Source organism: Egretta garzetta, unplaced genomic scaffold, assembly GCF_000687185.1.
Source record: "Egretta garzetta isolate BGI_Z169 unplaced genomic scaffold, ASM68718v1 scaffold573, whole genome shotgun sequence".
Lineage (NCBI taxonomy): Eukaryota > Metazoa > Chordata > Aves > Pelecaniformes > Ardeidae > Egretta > Egretta garzetta.
In genome coordinates, this window is record NW_009259180.1 from 354,772 (window position 1) to 376,791 (window position 22,020).

The window sequence follows — 22,020 nt, forward strand, 5'->3', positions numbered from 1 at the left end:
TTCGGCAGGATTTTCTTCCAGTTTTGGTGGAGCTTCTACAAAAGACAAAGACAAAATGAAACAATTTTAGACTTTCATTCCAACAGGCTCTAGGGTATGTTACTTTAAAAAGCATAACTTTAGGGAGAACACCACACAGAACAGCACATGCTGCCAGCTTACAGAAGCCTGTAAGTCTTCACATAACATGCCCTCACAAACCTCTTGTGGCAGTGTAACTATTAGCACCCGAGGCTTAAAATTTAATATTCAAAATACAGTTAGTTAAAAACAATTCTTCTTCATCACAATCAGACTAAAGGCTGGGCCTGATAAATCTAAATGAATTAAATTTCAAAAGGATTCTTATCAGACAACAAGATGTTATATCTTGCTAGAAAAAGATCAAAGTTCTGAAGGGGAAAAACAAGACAAAGGAAGAGACAGTCTGTACAGAACACACAAAATGGCTGCTGAAGTCTGTATGTAAAATAAGTTCTTTGAAACTACAGATTCAACAGAGAGAAGTAATTCACTGCACAAACCCGTTTCAGTCACTCAGTAATTTTATGGTCCTGTTTACCAATTCAGCCTATTTGAATCTGTAGTCCATATTTAGGTATATGCTACTGGGATTGTCATTTTGCAATATTTGTGTCATTACAAATTGCTTTTGTTCCACAAGGCCACATCTCTGGTTGCTATAACAAACAGAGATGAGAGGAAATTTTATACCTAGAACTTATTTTAAGAAGAGTTCCAAGTGCACTGAAATCCTAGCATCCGTTCTCCATATTTAGTTGCTCAAGAAGTCTGTGTGAGGTGACTTGTAAGGCTCTCTGTAACAGCGCTATCTCACCCCTCCAACCAGCCCTTCAGCCTTTACTCAGGTGACCACACAATCTAAACCAGAGAACCCCCTCTTTCTGTAAACACTTTATGATATACACTACACTAATAAAGAAAGATCAAATGCCTTACTGACCCCAATTTGTCATCATAAACTTGTGATTCACAAAGGAAAAAAGCCTTCATTTTCTGGAAGTCCTGGTTATTTACCAACGGTCTCCATAGCCATTAACGACTAACCAATTAAATAAAACCTCTCATTTCTGAAGAACTGTACTCACAAAACGTAACTGTTTGGTCACACAGAGACTTAGGAAAATAAAAACGAATCTTTGGAAAGTCTTCAAATGTGTCCACACACAGACACCTACAGACCTGACAGCTGGCTTAAGCTAGCTGCGTGGAAACACCCAAAGAGAACAGTTTATGTACTAGTAGTATATACCACCAGAATCCTGACTCCCAAAGAATGCCAGGAAGCACATTCTTTGATCTGTTACCACAAAGAACCCAAAATTAAAAATCATAAATTGAGAAGATTGTTTGACTAGTTCAAGATGTCTTCCTTTTTCCCCTGACAATACTGACAGGAAAGTAATGACACTTGCTTTCCCTGCCTTACATTCCAACCTCTGTAAATATATAATGTTTCTTTACTTATCAAAGTACTGCCTCCCAGCCTGAATCCTGAAATTGGCTCCAATTCTTCAAAGATGAAAAACATGCTAAAACCTCAGTCAGACAAGGAAACTACTCTGACAGGCCCTGCTACCACACAGACAAGCGTGACAGAGGGGAGCTTGTGAGTTTGCATACAGCTCCACAATTAAGAAAGCTTGGTAAATGCAGATCATTTTAGAAGGTCCCAACTTGAGAAAGGCAGAATAGTTTTAAACATCAGTCCAAAAATCAGTGCAATGGGGAAAGTCACAAGTATCTCTTATCTGTTGTTTGACAACTATGCCATCTCCACAAGAACAACTTGAATTTACACAAGAAATCCCACAAACTGTCTTCACCTCATAAGAGGTATTTAGATCAGGTACATTCCTGATCCTGGACAGTAGAAATTAACGTTGCTCAGCACTTTTCAAGAACATGTACATTCATGCTAATTGAGAAAACTATCCAAATATATGCTCAACCTCCTGTGTCTTACATTAATCTGGACTTCTCCAAATCAAACACATGACTCATGGTAAGAACAGTGCATGCATATGCATTTGTAACTATGGGCAGCTCCAGGAATAATTTTCCATGGATGAAGAGCCATCCCAGAAACCACCGCCTTCACAGAATCACACTCACACAGGCATCTATTGAATTTTATCTAATGCATTTGTGGGCAAGAGTATTTCCTAAAATGATCTATGAATCTCTTGCTGTCTTCTGACTGAAAAAGCATTTAGTAATCCAGGTTGCATCTGCAAGACTAAGATTTTCCAGCAACGAATATTGATGACTTTAGTTTACAAGCTCTAATAAACACTTGCCAAACACAGCCATTTTTTGTATGCTAAGCAAACGTGTTATTTCAATACGTTGTTCTACAGGAAAAAAAGCATTAGCAAGAACTTTCAATTACAATTCCAATCAATGGAATTAAGCACACATCTCTGATGACAAAGTCTTTCTTCCCTTTATTTGGGTGAAAACCCATGGGAGAAGCGACTTTGTTCAGGCAGTCTCTCACAAGAAATAAAAACAATTATTATAAGACCATCAGCTGCCTTCCGACTAATCAACAACCATATTTGATGCCTTAGTCTCTGAAAACAGATCTTGGCTGGAAGCCTCACAGACAGTTCTTCTTACCACTTGCTTCTACAATTGCAAAATGATCATGGGAAGCTAAGGCTCAAAGGTGAGCCAAGTAAGTAGTACTGCCTGAAGCAATACTAAGGTAGGCACATTTATCTGCTCAGTTATTACTAAAAAGGAAAGATCAGTTCCATTTTTCCTGTGGGAAGAAAGCTTACTACCTGCAGCACATTGCTGCAAATGTTAATACAGGGTCTTCCCTACATTAACTTTTCATATAAAATATAAAACCTATTGCTTCATCTGATCTCACTGACTGCAGCCTCCAAGCTGGAAATTCACCCTCCTCTTTCTATCGCTCGTTATATAGAATAAGTCAGAGACACCAAATCAGAAGACACCACTGAAATCCAGATTGTACATGACATGAAACCAATTCCCTCCTGGTAATAAATTGTATTTTTTAGTAATTGAAGCTTGAAGCATTAACACTGCCCTTATAATGACACCCCCCCACACACACACACACAAAAGTTTCAATAGCCTTTTGTAGTGCAGTGGGTAAAACCAGCAAGGTTTGGGTGAGAAAACTTGTGGGTTGAGATAAAGATGGTTTAATAGGTAAAGCAAAAGCCGCGTACACAAGCTAAGCAAAGCAAGGCATTCAATCACCACTTCCTATGAGCAGGCAGGTGTTCAGCCATCCCCTGGAAAGCAGGGCTCCATCACGCATAATGGTTACTTGGGAAGACAGACGCCATCACTCCGAATGTCCCCCCCTTCCTTCTTCTTCCCCCAGCTTATATACTGAGCAGGATGTCATATGGTATGGAATAGCTCTTTGGTCAGTTTGGGTCAGCTGTCCTGGCTGTGCTCCCTTCCCAGCTTGTTATGCAGCTGGCCAAGCAGGAGAAGCCCAAAAAGTCCTTGGCCAGTCTAAGCACCACCCAGCAACAACTAAAACATCAGTGTGTTATCAACATTCTTCTAGTACTAAATCCAAAACACAGCACTATGCCAGCTACTATGAAGAAAATTAACTCTATCCCAGCCAAAACCAGGACACAGAGGGACTGCAGGAGTGGCCTCTGTGGGAGAGGGTCAGGTGCTGCCCTGTGCCAGACATAGCAACTTCCCCAACAGACTCGCTGCTGGCCAAGGCTGAGCCCACCAGTGAAATTAGTAGCACTTCTGTGAAAAAATATTTAAGAAAGGGCAGACAATGACAAGGAAGATGGAACAAGGGTTGAAGGGAGCAGCAAACAGAATAACCAAGGAAACAAGGAAATGAGAGAAGACCAAGGTCAGGAGAGTAGGAGGTGCCCCATGTTGTCTTAATTTCCTAATACCCAAGTTAGTACTTAAATGTTTGTGTTAATTGTAATAAATTAAATACTTGCTTTCTTCAGAGGGCGTACAACCAAGCAGCAAACAAACAGACACCAAAACATCTATCCCTCATTATTAGTAAGGAACTGCAGACAAGCAATGTGTTAGAAGCAACAAGAGACAGGCCCTATCCTGTCAGAAGTTGTGCATTTCCTTTTACTCATCTCAACTGCTGTAGTGTAGCAGTGTAGCCCTTTCCTTCTTCTCCCTTCCTTCATTTGTTACCTATTTATAACCTACACTTAGTTTTTTCTCCTTACACATTTGTCTCTGCCAGTTTTCGTAAGGCAACTCATACAACTGGTACTCAAAGAACAACATGATAAAAAACCTGATCAGACCATAAGGAATTCAGGAAAGGATTTTCATGATTACCACCAAGCATATTTATAGCATCATTTGATAACAGCTAATAATGCACAGGAATAGTTCTGCCCACCATGAAAACGCAATTATTTCCAGGGTAGTACAGGACAACCACTTAATTCACCACAGCATTCTTAAGTTGTGAAAGGAAGGAAATGAAGACTTTTGTATCCAAATGTAACTGTAGTAGTCTTCAAGCATCTTGGCAAAATGCAATTATTTAATTACCATTTGCATAATGTAGTTATTTAATTATATGGGGATATTTTCTACCCAACAAATGCATATCTCTGTTCCAGAACCACGAATGGCACCTCTAACATCACCAATGCATTGGCTATGCAAAGGTTTAGCAGTGACCTTTCTTCAAAGACTGTCTTCAGTTTTGTCACCAGTATAATTTTATATTGCATCAACCTATTCCCTGCATATCTGCGTGCAAGTGCTGATCCTGCCCATTCATAATTCCTTAACAAGACTTAAGAAAGACCATGAGAACATCAGTGGCTGCTTCAAGTTTCCAATAGCCTTAACTAATAAGTTCACGAACTCATGTAACAACATTAACAGCTGGCATTTAGCAGATTTAATGGGTAAGGAATATTACCATATCTAATCCAGTTTCAGTGGTACCTAAGGCACATTGATACTAAAGCATCTATAACAAATAATTTTAAAGCAATTTAGCATCTAAATCTATAATTGGCACAGTGGCTGTTTGTGTTGCATCATGATCCATCTACGGAAGCCTTTAAGCTTTGAAATAAATCAGTTGTACTCCCTTACAATATGCATCTGCAGTTAACAACTACTTGTTTTACAGAAGAGGCCACAAAGACAGCCCTGAACAGTAAGAGTTCAGCGCTACATAGTCCGCACGTGCTTTACCCTCCCTCTGTGCTGCTTAATTTGGACCAACTGCTGCCAGTAATACACTTTTTTCCCTCTTTTTTTCTTATTTATTTTCCTAAGCTGTATATTGCATAACTTTTCTCCAGTTTATGACTGATGCTAAACTGACTCTGTTGTGATGTTTTTCATTATTTCTCATGCCCGTGTCTCCTTGAAGTTTCATCACGTAAGAACAGCCTCCTTTGCTATTATTAACCATTCCTACAAATACTACCCCAAGGCCTTGAAGTAAAGAACCCAGATCAAAATACACAACAGAAAATGGCAGCAGAAAGGCCCGTCCTTAATGACAACTGGGAAATTCTGGTAACATAGTTACACTGTGGTAACTAAATGAATATGGTTCTGCATAATGAACTAGAAAGTCTTGTAAAAAACTCACTTAACATGCGCAGGGACTAACAAAATAGCCAGCTTCAGCAACAAAGTACACTGACATCATTAGCTCTATCTCCATAAAAACGTTTCAAGCTCATTAAGAAATACTCATTTTTTTCAGTTTCATTCAGATTTCAACTTTTCTTCCTAAGAAAGGTTACCATTAACAGGTTTACAATTAAGAGAAAGGATCAAGCCAGAAAAGGGCTGTAAAAATACTTGCAGAGACAGATTGTCATTTGTTGGTACTAGTCCATAAGGTTTCTTTTGGTTCTACCCCTCATCGGACTGCGGGCCCACTCACAAAAGCAGTACTGTTTCATACCAAAGCTCTACCATTGTGAAAATGCCTTCCATGGTGTCAGAAGTGCTTTACAAAAGCTGCAGTGTGGCCTTATATGCTAATTTCAGTAAGTGCCAGTAACAAGAAGGGATAGGCAGTAAGTCAGCAAAAATATCCCATCTGCAAAAATACCCCTATGTCAGCTAAAGACACACAGAAGTCATCAATAATTGAGCAAAACTACACACGCTCGTATGTAACAGGTTCCTCACAAAAGAAAAATGAGTTAGAAATGATGCCAGGATGTAGGCAGAAAGACGTTGATCTCATGCTCTTCTGAGTTCTCCAGTGCTTGACACTGATTTACCAGCCTAGAAAGGAAGAAGCACACAATGATTGAGGAGATAATGTGGTAACCATGCCTTACCTACAAGGTGAACCCATGATGCGAATCTAAGTAGACTACATTAAAGACAAAATAAACCTCAGCTCTCTTTGATGTTCAGCAGCCAGATTTAGCAGAAGTCAGGATAAACTACTAAACGCTTTTATGAAAGAGTACCATAGCTTCAAGAAACTGAAGGAACTGACTTTCTCGCACAACCTCAGCAGCCTTCAGATTCTTGAGACAATCATAAAGAAGCTCACAGCAACTTTATGTGTTAGATTGCCTCTGCTGGTAATTTGGGAATTGTTTCAGGATTTTAAGTACTGACTTTTTCATAGGTCTAATGGCCTCAGACTCTGGCTCCCAGCCCTCAAGAAATCTATATTCAACTTCCTGCAGGCAGTAGCATTTCAGCTTTCTGTGAAAGAAAGGATCCTTTCATCCTTTTCCTCTATATGTGCCTTCATCTGTTAGCCAATCTATACCCTCTATACCCTCTCGCCAGAGGCAATTCTATGTGACAGGTAAAAATCCCAGAATTGCACTGGGTCATAGAGCCTTGATAGTTTTTGGAAGTGTGGAAACTTTACCTAAATTTTGTCACACAGGAAGATACAGAGGGAGATCCCACTTTCGAAGTCTACTGTAATTAGTGCAAACACGTTATCATCATCCTTAATAATTACAGTCTGACAACTCCTGTCTTGGAAGGCTGATCCCATGCAGGATACTGCTATAAATCCTCTACCAGAGGAATGAACCTCTGAAATGAAAACATTATCTCCCGGCTTCTACAGCAAGATGAAACACTGACAAGCAATGGCAGAAGCAGCCCACCAAGACGCAACACTGCATCAGCCACGGAGAAAAGCATACTCAGAAGACAAATATCTAAAGTTACAGTAAGAGAGCTTCCCTCAGAAAGGTTATTTTACACATTCTCTCACTCCCCAAAAAATCACAATACTGATGATGAGGCGTCAACATTAATACTGTCTTGAGCTGAAAAGTGAGTTTTATTGTTTAGATTATTCAAGTTAAGTTAATTCACCTTGTCAGAGTCTAGTTTTGTTCCCAAAGAATTTACTTTAACGGAAGCACACCTAAGAAAAAATGAATTATCTACCTGGGTTCAATTCTGCTACCACTGCTTACTTACAGCTCAGCAAGTCATACTGAAGTTGCCAGGGCTCCTCAAAGGGACTGACAGAACCTGTCAGAGTCTGTCTGTACAGAGTACAAAGAGCAGCAAAGCCCTAATCTTAAAAGAAAATAAATCTGATCCAAACTACATACAAAACACACAACCACCCTGAGAGGATTCAACTCAATATCCAGTCTTTGCATATTCCAGCACACTCTGTAGTTAGTGTCAACACTGGACAGATCAGACAGACGGGGGGGGGGAAGAAAAAAAAAAAAACAAGCCAAAAAAAGGTGATCCTTTCCTGAAAAGCTAACTGTCAAGAAGACATGATAATACTACAGACAGTGTACGAATCAGTATGAAACTTTAAAGATTAAACTGTATATGACAGCACGTACAGAAGGAAATGCCAAAAACTCTCTCAACAATTTTTTGACACTTTTGACAACTTGAAACACAATTTATTGTTATTAATTGATATGTTACCACTAATGCATTTCAGTGCAGCCAATACACATACATAATGGTAAGTTACTAGAGTGCTGCTAACATTTATTTTCATTTGTTTCTTTAAAAAAACCAAAACAACAACCTCTTGGAGATTTTTTTTTTTCCTGAGAAATAATCCCATGCTTATTGTGTGTATTAAGGTGGAAATTCAGTCTGGCTCTGCTCCGTAGCAGAAGCCCTTTCTCTCCCTAAAGTCACTTATAAGTTCTAGAAACATAAACATCAGATTGTATTTTCCCTGTATGGATGACACAAGTAGATATAAACTAAGAGCCAGAGAGCGCTGTTTGGAATCTTCACACAGATTTACACCCACACCAAAGTGCTCTGTGCTTTTTTTCTCTCATTTTTGGCCAAACAGGCCATGCTGGAACCCTGCACCCTCGGGAAGCCCGGGACAGATCTTTCTGTGTCTCTCCTGGAAGCACACTGACACAGGCACACATGAATGCCACGCAGAGTGCCTGACCGGCTCCCCAGGGCAGGGGTGCCACGCGTCTCCGCAGCATTCTCCACTGCATTCTTACCACCTAGATTTTCCCAGTAACTGTTCACTAGACAAGACTGTGGGGAGCTAACTATTTATCAAACACACACTCATAAAGGGATAAGGCTGACTGTGCCACACATTCTCAACAGGGTACTGATTTGTCATTTCCTTTCAGGGGCTTCTTATCAGAAATATCAGGGTATATTAGATGTTTGGTGATAGAAAGACCCTTGAGATCTTTGAATTCAAATTAAGAAGTTCATATTATCAAGTCTTCTCAGATCTGAAATAATGGAATGAGTCAATATATTGCAAGAGACTGAAAAAGGGATGCTAACATGAACTGAAAGCCAATGACAGCAATTCAAGTTCTTACACAGCAAATGCACAGCCTGGGTACGGCAAGCTTGGTTTTCAAGTAATGCAGGTAGAACAGCAAAGGAATGCAAGTCACTGCAGTGACCATCCAACTCATGCAAATGTCAGAAGGCAGCTCACTTCTTCTAAAGAGTCACCTAAGATTCAGCTTCACTCTGCTGAGGATCAAGGCACTTGAAAATGTAAGAGATCCAGACGCTTCTCCCAAGAAGGAGACAGGGGAAGCCACTGGCCCCAGAAGGCTGCAGGTCACTGGTACAGAATACTGCAAGACATACTTACCTGGGCTACGTGTCCCAAACTTCACTTTATTTGATTGTCAATTGGTGGAGATGTCAGGCTGCAAATGTAGGCAGCTTTCCAGTTTTGACAGCTGGATGTTTGTCTCACTTGTACAAAGCTCTGTCTGTTCTACATAACATACATGTGAGTAAGTTTACCCAAAAAGGACAGACGTTCGTGTAAGAGAAGTTGGATGTTTCCTGCCTTGGCAGACTTTGATAACCTAACAGTTCCTGGGAAGTCATTGCACAAGAGTTACTTTACACTGAAGAAAGATGTTTGAAGACGACTCTCAGAATGTGCTCAGCGCTAGAGGGCAGTGTAAGAAACAGGAAAATTTGTCTTTGAAGAGAAATCTGAAGTTCTTAAGACTTCTACTTCTTAAGAACTTGTCAAAGAGCTCTCAGAACTGCAAGTACTAAACTTATAAGCTGCTAATTAACCAGTAAATTCTATTACAGTGGTTGTTTCCTAAGGGTACGAAAACATTTAGGAGAAAAATAAAATTCTTATTATGCCATCAAGCAAACACTAAACTATACTGTGTGGGTGCATGTATACAACACTTCATAGGAACAAGGTCTTGGTAAGGGCTCTATATTTCTCCTGTATACACTAGAACTAGCCTATTCTGATCTGAAAACACTATAAATCCTGGCCATTGTTGTTTCAACTAGGTATCTTCTCACTACTAGGCTATTAAATTCCCCTCTAGCCATAACTGTGCCATGGATATGAATCAAGCTAGACAGGTCCCTGCACCATTTCAGCAAAGTTAACATAAAGTTACTACAAGCGTGTACGACCTGCAACTAGGGTAAAAGCTTTTAACTTACTGGAAAGATATTATCAAAGGAAATACGTATTTCCAAGTACCATCAATTTACTCTGATAATATTTACCAGATGAAGATATAGAGCTCTCTGACAGGTACCAATACTGCAATCTGAAGGCTTTCTGTATCCCTTGACACCAATATTTTGACAGAGACCAATTTTGTCTTCTCAAATGGGTAAAAGGCTGATTTTCAAAAAAATACACTATAGAGATATTGAATACTAAGGAGTACCAAGTTCCAAATCTTCAGACTTTCTAAAACACGTTTTTAAGATTTTCCAAATCTCTGCATTCCTCATACTTGGAAAACAGATTTTAAAAAAAGCATTGATTCATTAAAGTAACTCATAATTGCTTAATTACAGGCCTTCAAGATAAAGGGTGGTCAGAAGAATTGTTTATTGACTCTCACTTAAAGGACTACTGTTGCCTTCATTACAAGAAATACATTTTAAACTACAAAATTATTTTTCTCATTTCAAAAAAATCTGTACTTAAAGCACTAACTTAAATTCAACCAGTAGGCAAACATGCAACAATGTTTGGAATAATAGTCTAATGATACAATAATAATCTGCCAAAAACTGCCTGAAAATTAATTTGGCAACCTTATTTCAGTTTGTGATACACAGATCTCAACATTATAAACTGCAGTGCAACTGCTACAAACAGATAGTGGTACCTGTAATGGAAACAGAGATGGGCACAAATACCAATCTAATTTTTCAGATAAAGCTGCATGATAGCCTCATTCCAAGTCATGGTTCTGGTTAGCGGGAATAAACCTCCCTGCAATGCTGATTAGATCAGATCGTCAACTACAGTGCTAAACCTGTTTAAGCTCATCATCTCTGGTGTTTGTTGTTTTGAGAGTTATGGCACTGGCCTAACATGCTTCCTACCATGGACCAAAAAGACAGCATGCTTTCGCACACAATGGCCACATGTTAATTATTTGTGGTAATATTTTGCAAAATTCCCATCAAATTTCATTATCATGAGCACTGTACAAACAAAAGGAACTAAATGTACAAATTAAATCCTAATTTTACAGAACGGCCAAATGTTCAGTAACTTCACACAGAAGTTCCACTGACTTTGGAACCTTCGGGAGGACTTGAACAAACGCCTTCCATGCGTACAACCTCATGCTTGCCTAACCATTTGTCGTTAGGTAAGTTGGTTACATTGCACACTGCCTACTTCTTCCAGGCAAAAGTGGAAGACAACAGAAATTCATAGATGAGAGACCAGGTTGCATCCAGGGAACAGAGAGGTGCCAGGAATAGAGACTGCTTCTACTTGATGCTCAGGAACAAAGCTGAATTTCTAAAACCGACTTTCCTCACTTCCTTAGTACCATGGAAGAAATAAGTGGAAACACAGGAGATCACTTATGGAAGGCCTAGTATTATGCAATTACACTACTCCATTTACAAGCATTTTTTATTTGTTAGTGGATGTAAAACAACTGAATTACTGTGGAACTTTTTTTTTTTTTTTTTTTTTAAATTCAGATATTTACCTCCGTTTAAATGGGAGTCAGCTAGGATTAATCAAATGTTCTTGGGTAAGACCACTAACTGAGCACTGGTCACTGGATTAAAGCTATAAAGATTTTTGCTCAAAATGAACACCATTTTTACCACTAGATGGAAAAGGATCTCTCATACAGTACTGGAGCAGGGGTTTCACATCTTTACTCTTCTGCAATCGCTGCCATCACAGAAGACAGTGGCAACGTCATCACTGACCACTGTAGGATGACACAGAGCAGCGGACACAAAGCTCTCTACAATTCTCATTTCAAAGGTGACATTCAGATTCTGTAGATACTTCACAATTAACATACACAACTATTTCTTCTGGGTCAAATGATCAATGTTGAGGTCTGCTATATTATTTAGAACTTTCATTCCCAAGCCCATTAAAATCCATCCCTCCTCCTTTTATTCCTTCTTAAGGAGCTGACATGGTGGTCATGTAATGCCCTGAACAAATTCCTACACAAAAAAATCTCTCCATGTCAAAAGTCCTACTGCAACTGGCACTGAATGCCATTTCATGTTTTCCCAACTTGCTTTGTTCTGTTCTTGCACATTGTGGAACTTGTGTTCCTCCAAACAAAAGAACTGCATTTTATTAATAGGAAATTTTATTATTACTAGTAGAATAGTTAACAAGAGTAAAGGTTGCTTCAAAATCCAGCTTATTTTGTGTTTAGAACTAACATAAAGTTTAGATGATAAACAAATAACTTTTGCATTGGGGGGGAGGGTGTGTGTGTGTTTAATTACAATGGTTTAAGGACAGCTTAAATTGTAAATAGAGTGGAAAGCTGCCCAGGGTGGCATACCACCTACTTCACCTATTCAAAAGGAAGGGGATGACTTTCTCCACCAATGGCCCATTGCGTGGTGACAGGCTACTGCAGTTATTGCTCCTGCCCGAGACTCACCACTAGCCTCCTGACCCAACCCCATCCTGGCCCTTTCTTCTCCCCCCTTCTTCCCAGCAAGGCAAAAAGGGTGAGCAGAGGTTCTCTGAGAGAAAGGAGAACAGTGGATTTTGAAAAGGAGGAGGAGAAGCAGTAGCAAGCCCACGGATCCTTCCAGCTGGAATCCCAGGACTGAGCAGGGAGGCAGGGAAAGAAGTGGCCATTCCAGGCTGACTTCCAGCCGCCTGCTCTCTCCTCTCCCCCACTAGCACCCAACTAATTCCTCTCAGCACAGTTACTAAAATAATGAAAATACTTGTTCATTACATCCTCCTGCCATCACAGTTGAATATATACATGAATATACTAGGCATTCCTCCGTTCTTAGCAAGTATGGAAATGTTTGCAAAGCAAGCTTGAAGGGTACAGATGTGTACAGTCAATAAAATCTACATATAAAGAGCACTCTGCAAAGGCAACAGAATAAACCAGGTTCTACTTTAAGGCTTAGGGTCCGAGACCTCTCAAACACATAGCACAGTGAGTTCCACTGCAAGAAAGAAGATAAAAAGTCTTCACTGATTGTAACTGCACATGTTCCTAAATTTAGGCATCTGCTTATATACTTACTAAAAAAGGAAATTCATCTGCATTTAATGAATAGCAGACCACATTTTTCTTTGGGATTAGTGGAGTTTGCATCTGTGCAGCTGAGAGGATTTAAAAACTCTGTGTTTTACATCATAAACCCAAATCTATGTCACCTGAAGTAAACAAAAAAGCACTTAACTATTTTGAAAACTTTATTTTGCCAAGAGCTGTCAGTCATGCTAGTTAGTCATATGTACAGCTTTTACTTTCATACAAAACTGAGTAGTCACACCAGAAGTGAAGTCCACACAAGGACACAGAAACCAGCTCTCTTCTACACTCATCCAACTCTAAGCACCAAAAATAGGCTTCCTCTTTCAGTAATCACATAAAATGAGATTTTTCTTTGCTTACCGAGATGTATTGAGCTTCCTCAGACTAGTTCTCCTTCACCAATTTCTATTCAGTCCTCTGAGGAATTTTGGCTTGGCCCCTTCTTCACAAACACAAAAATTTTAGAGAGCAGCAGCTCCCCCACTTGAGACTGCCTTTTCACTTTTCATAAAAGCTTTCAACATTATGATAAATGTTGTAAACTGTTTCACCACTTCCACCAAAGTATATCACTGGCTTCTCAGTAAACAGCCATTTTGGTAAGTGGGCCTGTGCTTGGCAGAGCTCCTTGTTTGAAAGTACTTTTCAAACACTTGCAGATGTAATTTTACATGCTTGGAGCTAGTTCACGCTTTCAAGATTTTTCCTAAGCTACCCCGAGAGACAGAGATGAGCTTCAGTTTTAAATGAAACCTGAAGAAATGTGAACAGGGCAGTTTTGAAGAAGAGCCCATGTGCACTTCTGTAAAAGCATCTTACATCCCCATTTGCCATTGCTCTTTTCATGCTTAAAGCACTAGACATATGCAAATGCAGTAGCAGAGAGCAAGTACATTTTAAAGATTTGCAAACTACACTGCAATAGAAAAAGAAAACTAAGCATAATATAGCTTCTCCTCTTTGCAGAAAAACATGAATGACAAATTAAAAGCCCTCCCCCATCTTTGATACCACATAGATGATCTGTGCTAATGTTAATAGCAATAATAAACTGAGACTGTCAAGATGTCATGAATTCTCTTGAAATAGTAAGAAAAAGCAAAGAAAATGCAATCAAATGTGGTCCTCAGGTTTAATAGGCATTCAGAAAATGCTGTAAGACTGTACTTACCTTTAACTTAGTTTTGGAAAAAGGATAGTAAGTCAAAAACATGCTAAAAGAAGACAAGTCGTAGAAGACAACCAGCAGTCTGCATAAACAGAAGGCAAAGAGGATTTTCCACATTATACCCAGCAAATACTTTGGTTTGTTTACTGTTCTCAGCTGTATGCACTGCCTATTCTACAACTAGGAACTTTGAGAAATATGTACTACCTGAGGTTTTTTCCTCTTCTGTGTTATTTTAAGAACTGCAGATAAATTGGCTTTAAAACTTACAAAATTCTGCCTTTCCTTTGCAACTTTAAAAAACAAAATAATTTTTAAAACTATTTTTTATTTGAATCTGCAGTAACTTTACTCTTCCTCTGCTTCAGTCATGTGAAGAACAGAAGTGTCTGACCCATGTCAGCTCTGCAGGGTTCTGCTCCATTAGCAAGTTTGTAATTTTTGCTGAGTTTATACAAGTATTTCAAAAATCTGATAAATACATCAAAAACCCACTATGGAAGAGGGTATCTCCCCAGAGTTCTCCACTGTTAAGGTCAAGGCTCCTCTAAAGATTGGACTGTAATGAAGAAAGAACAAGAGTGGAAAACTCCATAAGCACTGTTATTCCTCAAGACAAGAGGAAAATGATGCACTCAGTTCTCACCAAAGCACACAATTGCCTATGGACTTTGAAGACCATTACATGAGGCAAGAACTGGACACTGAGTGTCACTCCACATCAAAGAGCACGCTCTTCAGATGAAAGGAGCACAGACACAGTTTTTAAAAGCCCTATCTTTGTATCCACAATTGGGTCCCTCTTTGGAAAAAAAGGCAATAAAGCTAATAAAACCTGCAGAATGGGAAGGCTCAATTATTTAATATTTCCTAAGCACTTTGAAGACATAAAATTGTATCTGTTTTATACTGCTCTTTACAACACACCAGGTTGATTCCTCAGAAGAGATATTATGCAGTTTTATGGACAGGGGAGTTACAAAGCCATGAATGATCATTACGGGGGTTGGGGGGGAAGGTGCAATGTCATGATCATTACTGTTGAAAGAGATGTAAAAGCTTAGAACATATGAGGAGCTTCTCAAACAGCTGCTGATTGCTACAAAATGACAGACAAATTCCACTATCATTTACACTAGAAATTAAAGACATACGGAGGTGGTTGGTTATTTTTGTTTGGGTGGCTGGGTTTTTTTTAAGTCATCACAGCCTTGTCAGAATTTTAACCGAAAAAAAAAAAAGCGCTAGATTACAGAATGAATCAAATTTATAGCTAGAAATTCAGTTTTAAACTGGAAAAAAAAGCAAGAGGAAAAAGATGAGGAAGCCAAGAAAAACTGAAATTGCTGCCAAAAAATGGAAACTAAACAAAAATCAAGGAAAATTCCATTTATTATGCAAGATACAATGGGCACTTTAGTTAGTAATTTCTCATCATAGGACTACAGAGTTTCCTGTAGACCTACTATGACTTCAGTGTGAGAAGTTGTCGGAAAGGGCTGAAATTCACAAATCACCCTCTTGTAAATGTGCTAAATCCACACAGAACAACATAAGTAGAAACATCTTCTGAAATTCTTAATTTATTACCCTTCTTGCAACACAAAACAAAGTTAAAATTTGCCAAAATTCAGCCAGGCCTGTTTTATTCCTGTCCTCATACTGCATTTGTAGATTAACTTCTGCTAATCCCGCAAAACAAAAAGGACAAGGGAAAAAAAAACCACACCCCTTAGTGGGCATGTATTTTGAAATGATACAAGAATTCTCTACTGTTCTATTTCCTTCTAACAACGCTGTGTATCACAATCCTGAAGGGAAATACAATTCTTAAAGATTAACAGTTGTTAATTTTGTCTAAGATGAAAATTGAGACTCTTTGATAAGAATTGTTCCAGTCCTTTTAATGGTGCTCACCAATACTGCACCCCAATTTAAGCCAGGGCAAAGGAGTACTGTGCCCACTGCACAGCACATCCAAAACCATCAACATCTTCCTGAGTTACTGAGAAATACTGTTACTTACTGAGTTATTCACAGTACTTCTGCAGAAAGCCTGTTCTTCAAGTTATGCTTATCACCAATATGGTCCAAACCTACTATCTGTAGAAACTCTGACAAAAATCACAGCAGGACATGTTTTTGAAGAAACACGCCTTTTTTATGATTACTGAAATTTAAATTAATCATGTTTGCAGTTTGCTTTAAAGACAAGGCTGCAAATGCATTTTTACTCTCATGTTGCTTCTCTGGAAAGTCTTTCAAGCACTTTGATAAACATCATTACATTTCACATTCTCTTGTGTTTTCAAGAAAAAAAAAAACATACAACAGAAAATAGCCTGGCAAGGCATTACTAATGACGACTGTGAAATAGCTTAATTTCTAGGCACTTAATGATCTTACCACACTCATACCCTTCAGGTGGGACACGAGTTACACTGAGATGTCAGCATGCCCATTATGAGGCCACTCAGGCAGGCAAGAGAAAATGCAAAGGGCAGAGAGCCTTGCCTTGAATCCTGTCTCCCACAATGACTCAGGTGCTTCCTGCTGCAAGGAACTGCCTTCTTTCGCTTGCGATTCACAGCTCCAAAACACTCTCCTGGATTTACGCGTCTGTGCATTCTCTTTAAAACAGCCCCCTAGGCCTGACCTTCCTCTCTGAACAATTTGGAAAAGGTCTTCCTATTTACCCAGTATTATGCATTAGAAGCACCTCTTCAGGATACAAACCATTCAGGCTTACTTCTCTCCCCTGCGTAAAGTGATCTGAACGTACTGCAAGGCTGCACTGGGACCCATGACAAAGCTGCTTAAACGAATAAGAGCACAAGCGCTGCTACTGATTTGTGCCAGATAAAGATCTAGAACATTTTAAATAGTCAATTACAGGACAAATTCTCATCTCAGCTATATTAAAATGGACAGGAGTAGAATTTGCTTAAATTCCCAAAGCTGCCGAAGGATACATACAGTTACATTTCATGTATTTCCACACAAGTATTTTCTACCAATTCCACTCTTCCACTGTGAAAGAGAGCAGAATCGGATCTGGATCCTAAAGTCTGCATTAAATAAAGGAGTGCATTTACCAGGTATCTCATACACATATAATCCCAGACAGGTGGTTACTAATCCTAGCTGCTCTAAATAGAAACAGAATTATCCAGGAATGTTAGCAAACATCAGCAAAATGCCTAAAAGCAGGGTAACGAAAACAGACTTTCACCAATTTTGTGGAATATCTTTAATAATAGAGGACCAGAGACTTTATTATTATATTATTTATTATCATTACTTTTAGCAGAGACTATTAGGATAGATAGCAGAAGAATATACTCTGATAAAACACCAGAGAATTGTGAGACATTCAATTCTGCATTTACATAATGCTTTTAGGAATTGTTATGCATGATAGCAGATTTCATTAATCCTGAGGTTATGTCCAAAATGAAACACAGTTTTTTCCATTTGCTCCACCTGCCCAGCAGGTGTTTGAAATCTGCAGAGCCTGCAAGTTAATTACTGATGAGTCACTAAGGTAGGATGGGCTAATTAAACTCTATTTGAAAAAGGAAAGAATGAACAAACTATTTTGCCAAAAGAGTTAGGATATTACTTGCAGAGCAGTAGTGGAGGAAGAAATTCTAGAAGCATCCAGCTCTGAAGAAAAGACTTGAGAGGAGCTGATGTTACTTTGGAATAGCTATTCATCAATGAAACCAAAGATTTTTTACATCCATGGTGGAAGTAATTTTCTCTAACAGCAAATGAAGATTCTTAACAGTTTGTTTCCAATTAATCTTCACTCCTGGAGAAAAGCTGCCCTTTAATACTTGAGGCTTAAACACAGTTGGCATAGATTGACAAAAACCAGTAAGGGCTCCAGGAATTTTGTAAATAAATCCTAGCTTGAGGAAATGCCAGATAATTAAATTTCTTACCTGGAAAATGGAATCTGGGATACTTTAATCCGACATTTTGTTTTACTTAAGCTGTCTAAGTGCAATCTCCTCTGAAAAAGGAATAATGAGGGAAACTGGAGCCAGTTAGGAAGCGGGAGGCAATTTCCCTGGCAGGAGAACTGAAGCTCATTGCATTAGTCGTAATCATCATCTCCAAACCTTAGCTGGAAAAGTTTCCTGAAGAAGCCCCACACAGTGTTTCATTGTGCCCCCAGGGAAGTGTGATTCGGTAAGCCTGCTGAGTAGGCATGGCTTTCTCCATGAGCAGAGCCACAGTTTGGCTGGGATCATTGTAACAAATCTGCTTCTCTCTCCATCTGACTAAAACATGCACATGGAATCCCTCTCTCCATACTGTTGACTCAGACTTTCTCAGTGTGATTTTGAGATCAAAAGTTATGTCAAGGTTGCTTCTCTGCCCCATACTGATGTTTAGTCAATGGTCATTGTTTGAAAGAGGTCAGCAGGTGCACAAGGCACCTGGAGATTTAACTCTGCGGTCACATTTGCATTTTCAGGTAATTTACCAGAAAAACATGTGTCTCCTTTTTAAGAGCTTAATTCTCCCAGCTACCAAGTTTTCAGTATGACATCCAGGGCCAGTAAGCTTGCCGAAGAGAAGTAGAAACCGATACCAAGAAAACTCCTACAGTAGTTTCACTCCATCCTAGTTTCTGCATAGTGGCCTGCTAAAAGGTTCAGCAAAGGAGTGCTTCTGACTGTTATTAGCGTCTCGCTCTGCAGCTGTATCTATGCCAATGCAGGAGTTGAAAAATACATGCAAGGAAATACTGATGAGACCTTTCTCATCTCATAGAATTTACATGAGAGTTGGTTAATCAGAATCAGAGAACTGAGCACAATCTTGTATCATTTCTTCTCCAGTGAACGTTGTTATAGAAGGTTCTGTCCCTTCAGACATTTGCTCTGACAACCCTTTCTTGTTTATGTACTTTCCTGCCAAAGACCTAGCAAGTTGCGGGGGAACAGATGTCTGTTTTCCTGTCACCACTTTTCTGGCTTAATCTACCATCAGGTTCTCCAGTTCCCCAATACTCCCAGAAATGGAACCGCAGATAGCAGATTTCCACTTATTACGGTCCTCAGTTTCACCCACAGCCAATGGAAAATTTGCCATTGTTATTTTCCTATATAGTCTCCAGTCTAATTTTACACAGTTTTCATAAGTAGAAGCTTCTACTTCTGTTCATGATGCATTCTTGGTATTTTTTGTCCGTTCCTCCTGACACCTCTACTCCCTGACACTGGCCTGCTTTCAAACTGCTGCAAAGAGTAACAACCTGTGGGCACATGGAGTATGTAAAGCTGCGTAACACTGGGTACAAAAACACCTCCACCTTAAAAAAAGTGCCTATCCTTCAATGCAAAGAGCTATTCCCAAGACAGCCTGTTGCCTCAGACGAGAAGAAAAAGGAGAAAACACTGAAACTTAAGAGCCAAATTGTCCATGACCACAAGCACATCCTTTGGCCTCCTGTGGAGGATGATGGTTGCACTGGGAATTTACACTAAGGGTAATTGTCTCCTGTTGTTGCTCATAGTATCCTTCAACAGTGGAAAAGGGAAAAGAAGATTTAATTTTCTGCCTAAAATAATTCCTTAATTATCTTTGTACAACTGAGCACTTACAGAAAAGCCAGAATGTTCTCCCTGTGGATCTCATCTTGCCATTGTAAAACAGGAATAGCGCTGCTTCCCCTGCCTTGCAGGAGTATTAAAATGAAGCTACACTTCTGAGCTACTCAGTACCAGCCATCACTGAAATGCCTATAAAAACAATAAAAATCCTCTTTCCTCTCATTAGCAAAGATGTTAAGAGCAGCCATTTTTCATTAATTCCTCTGCATCAGCAGACAGTTTGCATCACCAATGGTCTTCAATTACTTGTGGTCCCTGTCCCACAAGAAGTTAATACTGAAGACGTTAGTCTCACTGTTTTCAAGCCACCCGCCTCCAACACTCTCTGGATTACAAGGAGCAGATGTTTACTATGATTCCATTTCCTTAACTAGTAACAGCGGATTTGTTTTGTGCGTAAGGAGATTAACTAGATTTTCAAACCACTTTGGAGTTTGGATTGTGAGGAATATTTAATATTTCAGTAGAACTATCTTCCCCGCAGAGTCGCGTGGACTCAGATATTCATTGTCTTACAGCCTGATAAAAATTTGGTTCTACGAACAACAAATGTTAAATTGTTACCAGCAGGGTATCCGTTCCCAACTGACCTAATCGTACAGAACGTAAAGAAGCAAAAATGCTAATTTTCAAGTTAAAATATATTGCACTCAAATAGTTTTGTTCAGGCAAAATCCTTTCTTTAAATTACATCTTTTAGCCCTAACAAAATGTGCACTTCTTTGCTTAATTGCTTTACCCCTCTCTTTTCCCATTCCCCCTTTTTGGTTTTTCTTGCTCAGAGGTATGCAAACCATCTGTGCATCTAACATGGTCTGATAACTATCTGCAAATCTGTTTCCCTGAAAGTGACATTACCAAAGCTGGAAGGCCAAATAGTACCAGCTGCTTGCAGGAGTGCAGGCTTGCACCTCACAAGGTCTCTTTAATTGGCTCGTTCCTTCTATGTGGACAATACAGGAAAATGACATGGGACCTCCACAGGTCCCATACTTCTGCTTGGGTCAAAGATCCCTGCACGTTTTTAATTTTATAATACCAGAGCTCGGTGTTTGAGTTTAAATGCCAATATTTCAAGTAGTTAACTGAGTTTCACATCTCTCATTTCTTTGCAAGACAATGTCCAGTGAAAATCAGACCCATATTGACAGAACTTCTGAAGAACAGTTTTTTCCACTGACTTTAATAAAATCTATTTTAAATTAGAAATATTGGCACTTATTCTCAACATATGGCCCAGTATGTATATTCTCCATATATGCTGCACTTTGCTTTGGGTTTTTTTTACTATTTTTCTTTATTGACAAAGGGAAAAACCTTCATCTCAGAAAGGCTAATAAAAGCGTTATTTGCTTTTATAATGGTAGACCATTAAAACCTGTTCTGAACTTTTACTGAAAAGATACTTAAATTTTATTCTCATGACACTTACATGATATAGAAACATATGCTTATTTTTATCACTTTCTAAATAAGATTTAAGTGTTTGGAATAATTAAAAAAACTCTAGGGGATTTACATTCTCCATCCCTGAAAAAGACAATTCCAGGGTCAAAAGAATACATCCTTGGCCCACAAAAAAACCAAAGCATGTTTACACAGCCTCTGAAAGTGTCTGTCTTCATTTAAATTTTTACACTGTTTTATCTTACATTATATTTTGGGAATCTGGTTTAGAGATTTACATTAAATGCTTCATGTTAGTTTTAAAATTAAATCAGTAAATGTACAAACAACATACCTGAAGTGCGATGTTACTTATACAGCCATACCACCAGGCAGAGCATCTCTTTAGTAAACAAGAGTATTTTTACCAGAAGCACTGGCACAATCTTACTTTGAATACCACTGGTGTAAAGACAGCTTGCAGCTTTACAACCAAGTACAAGTGTTGCAACTGGAGCAAAGACATACTTTTGACCAAAGCTAAAACCTGCCTCATAAAAAGAGCCTTTTTCATTTTGTGGGGGGAATCTAATTTAAATACACTCAACAGACACAGAGGAGCTTCTTATTAAAAGTATTTTCTTCCAGTAGCACTCACACATTAACGCTCACAGGTTCCAATCCTTAAGAAAAGCCATGTTCTGTAAAACATAATGGTAACTCCTTTTGAACTTGCGTTTCCTATTCATAACATTAATCTCAGCTTAACCTTAAGTATTTGGATATCCCTTAATATACCTTACAATAT

General features: G+C 39.0%; 1 protein-coding gene across 1 annotated transcript in view; it reads right to left on the reverse strand.

Moving 5' to 3' along the window:
• GALNT18 (polypeptide N-acetylgalactosaminyltransferase 18) overlaps nt 1-22,020 on the reverse strand; it is a 245,384-nt gene that overhangs the window by 128,614 nt on the left and 94,750 nt on the right. The window contains 1 exon segment of the mRNA XM_009635644.2: nt 1-35. Coding sequence (XP_009633939.1) covers nt 1-35 — 35 coding nt within the window.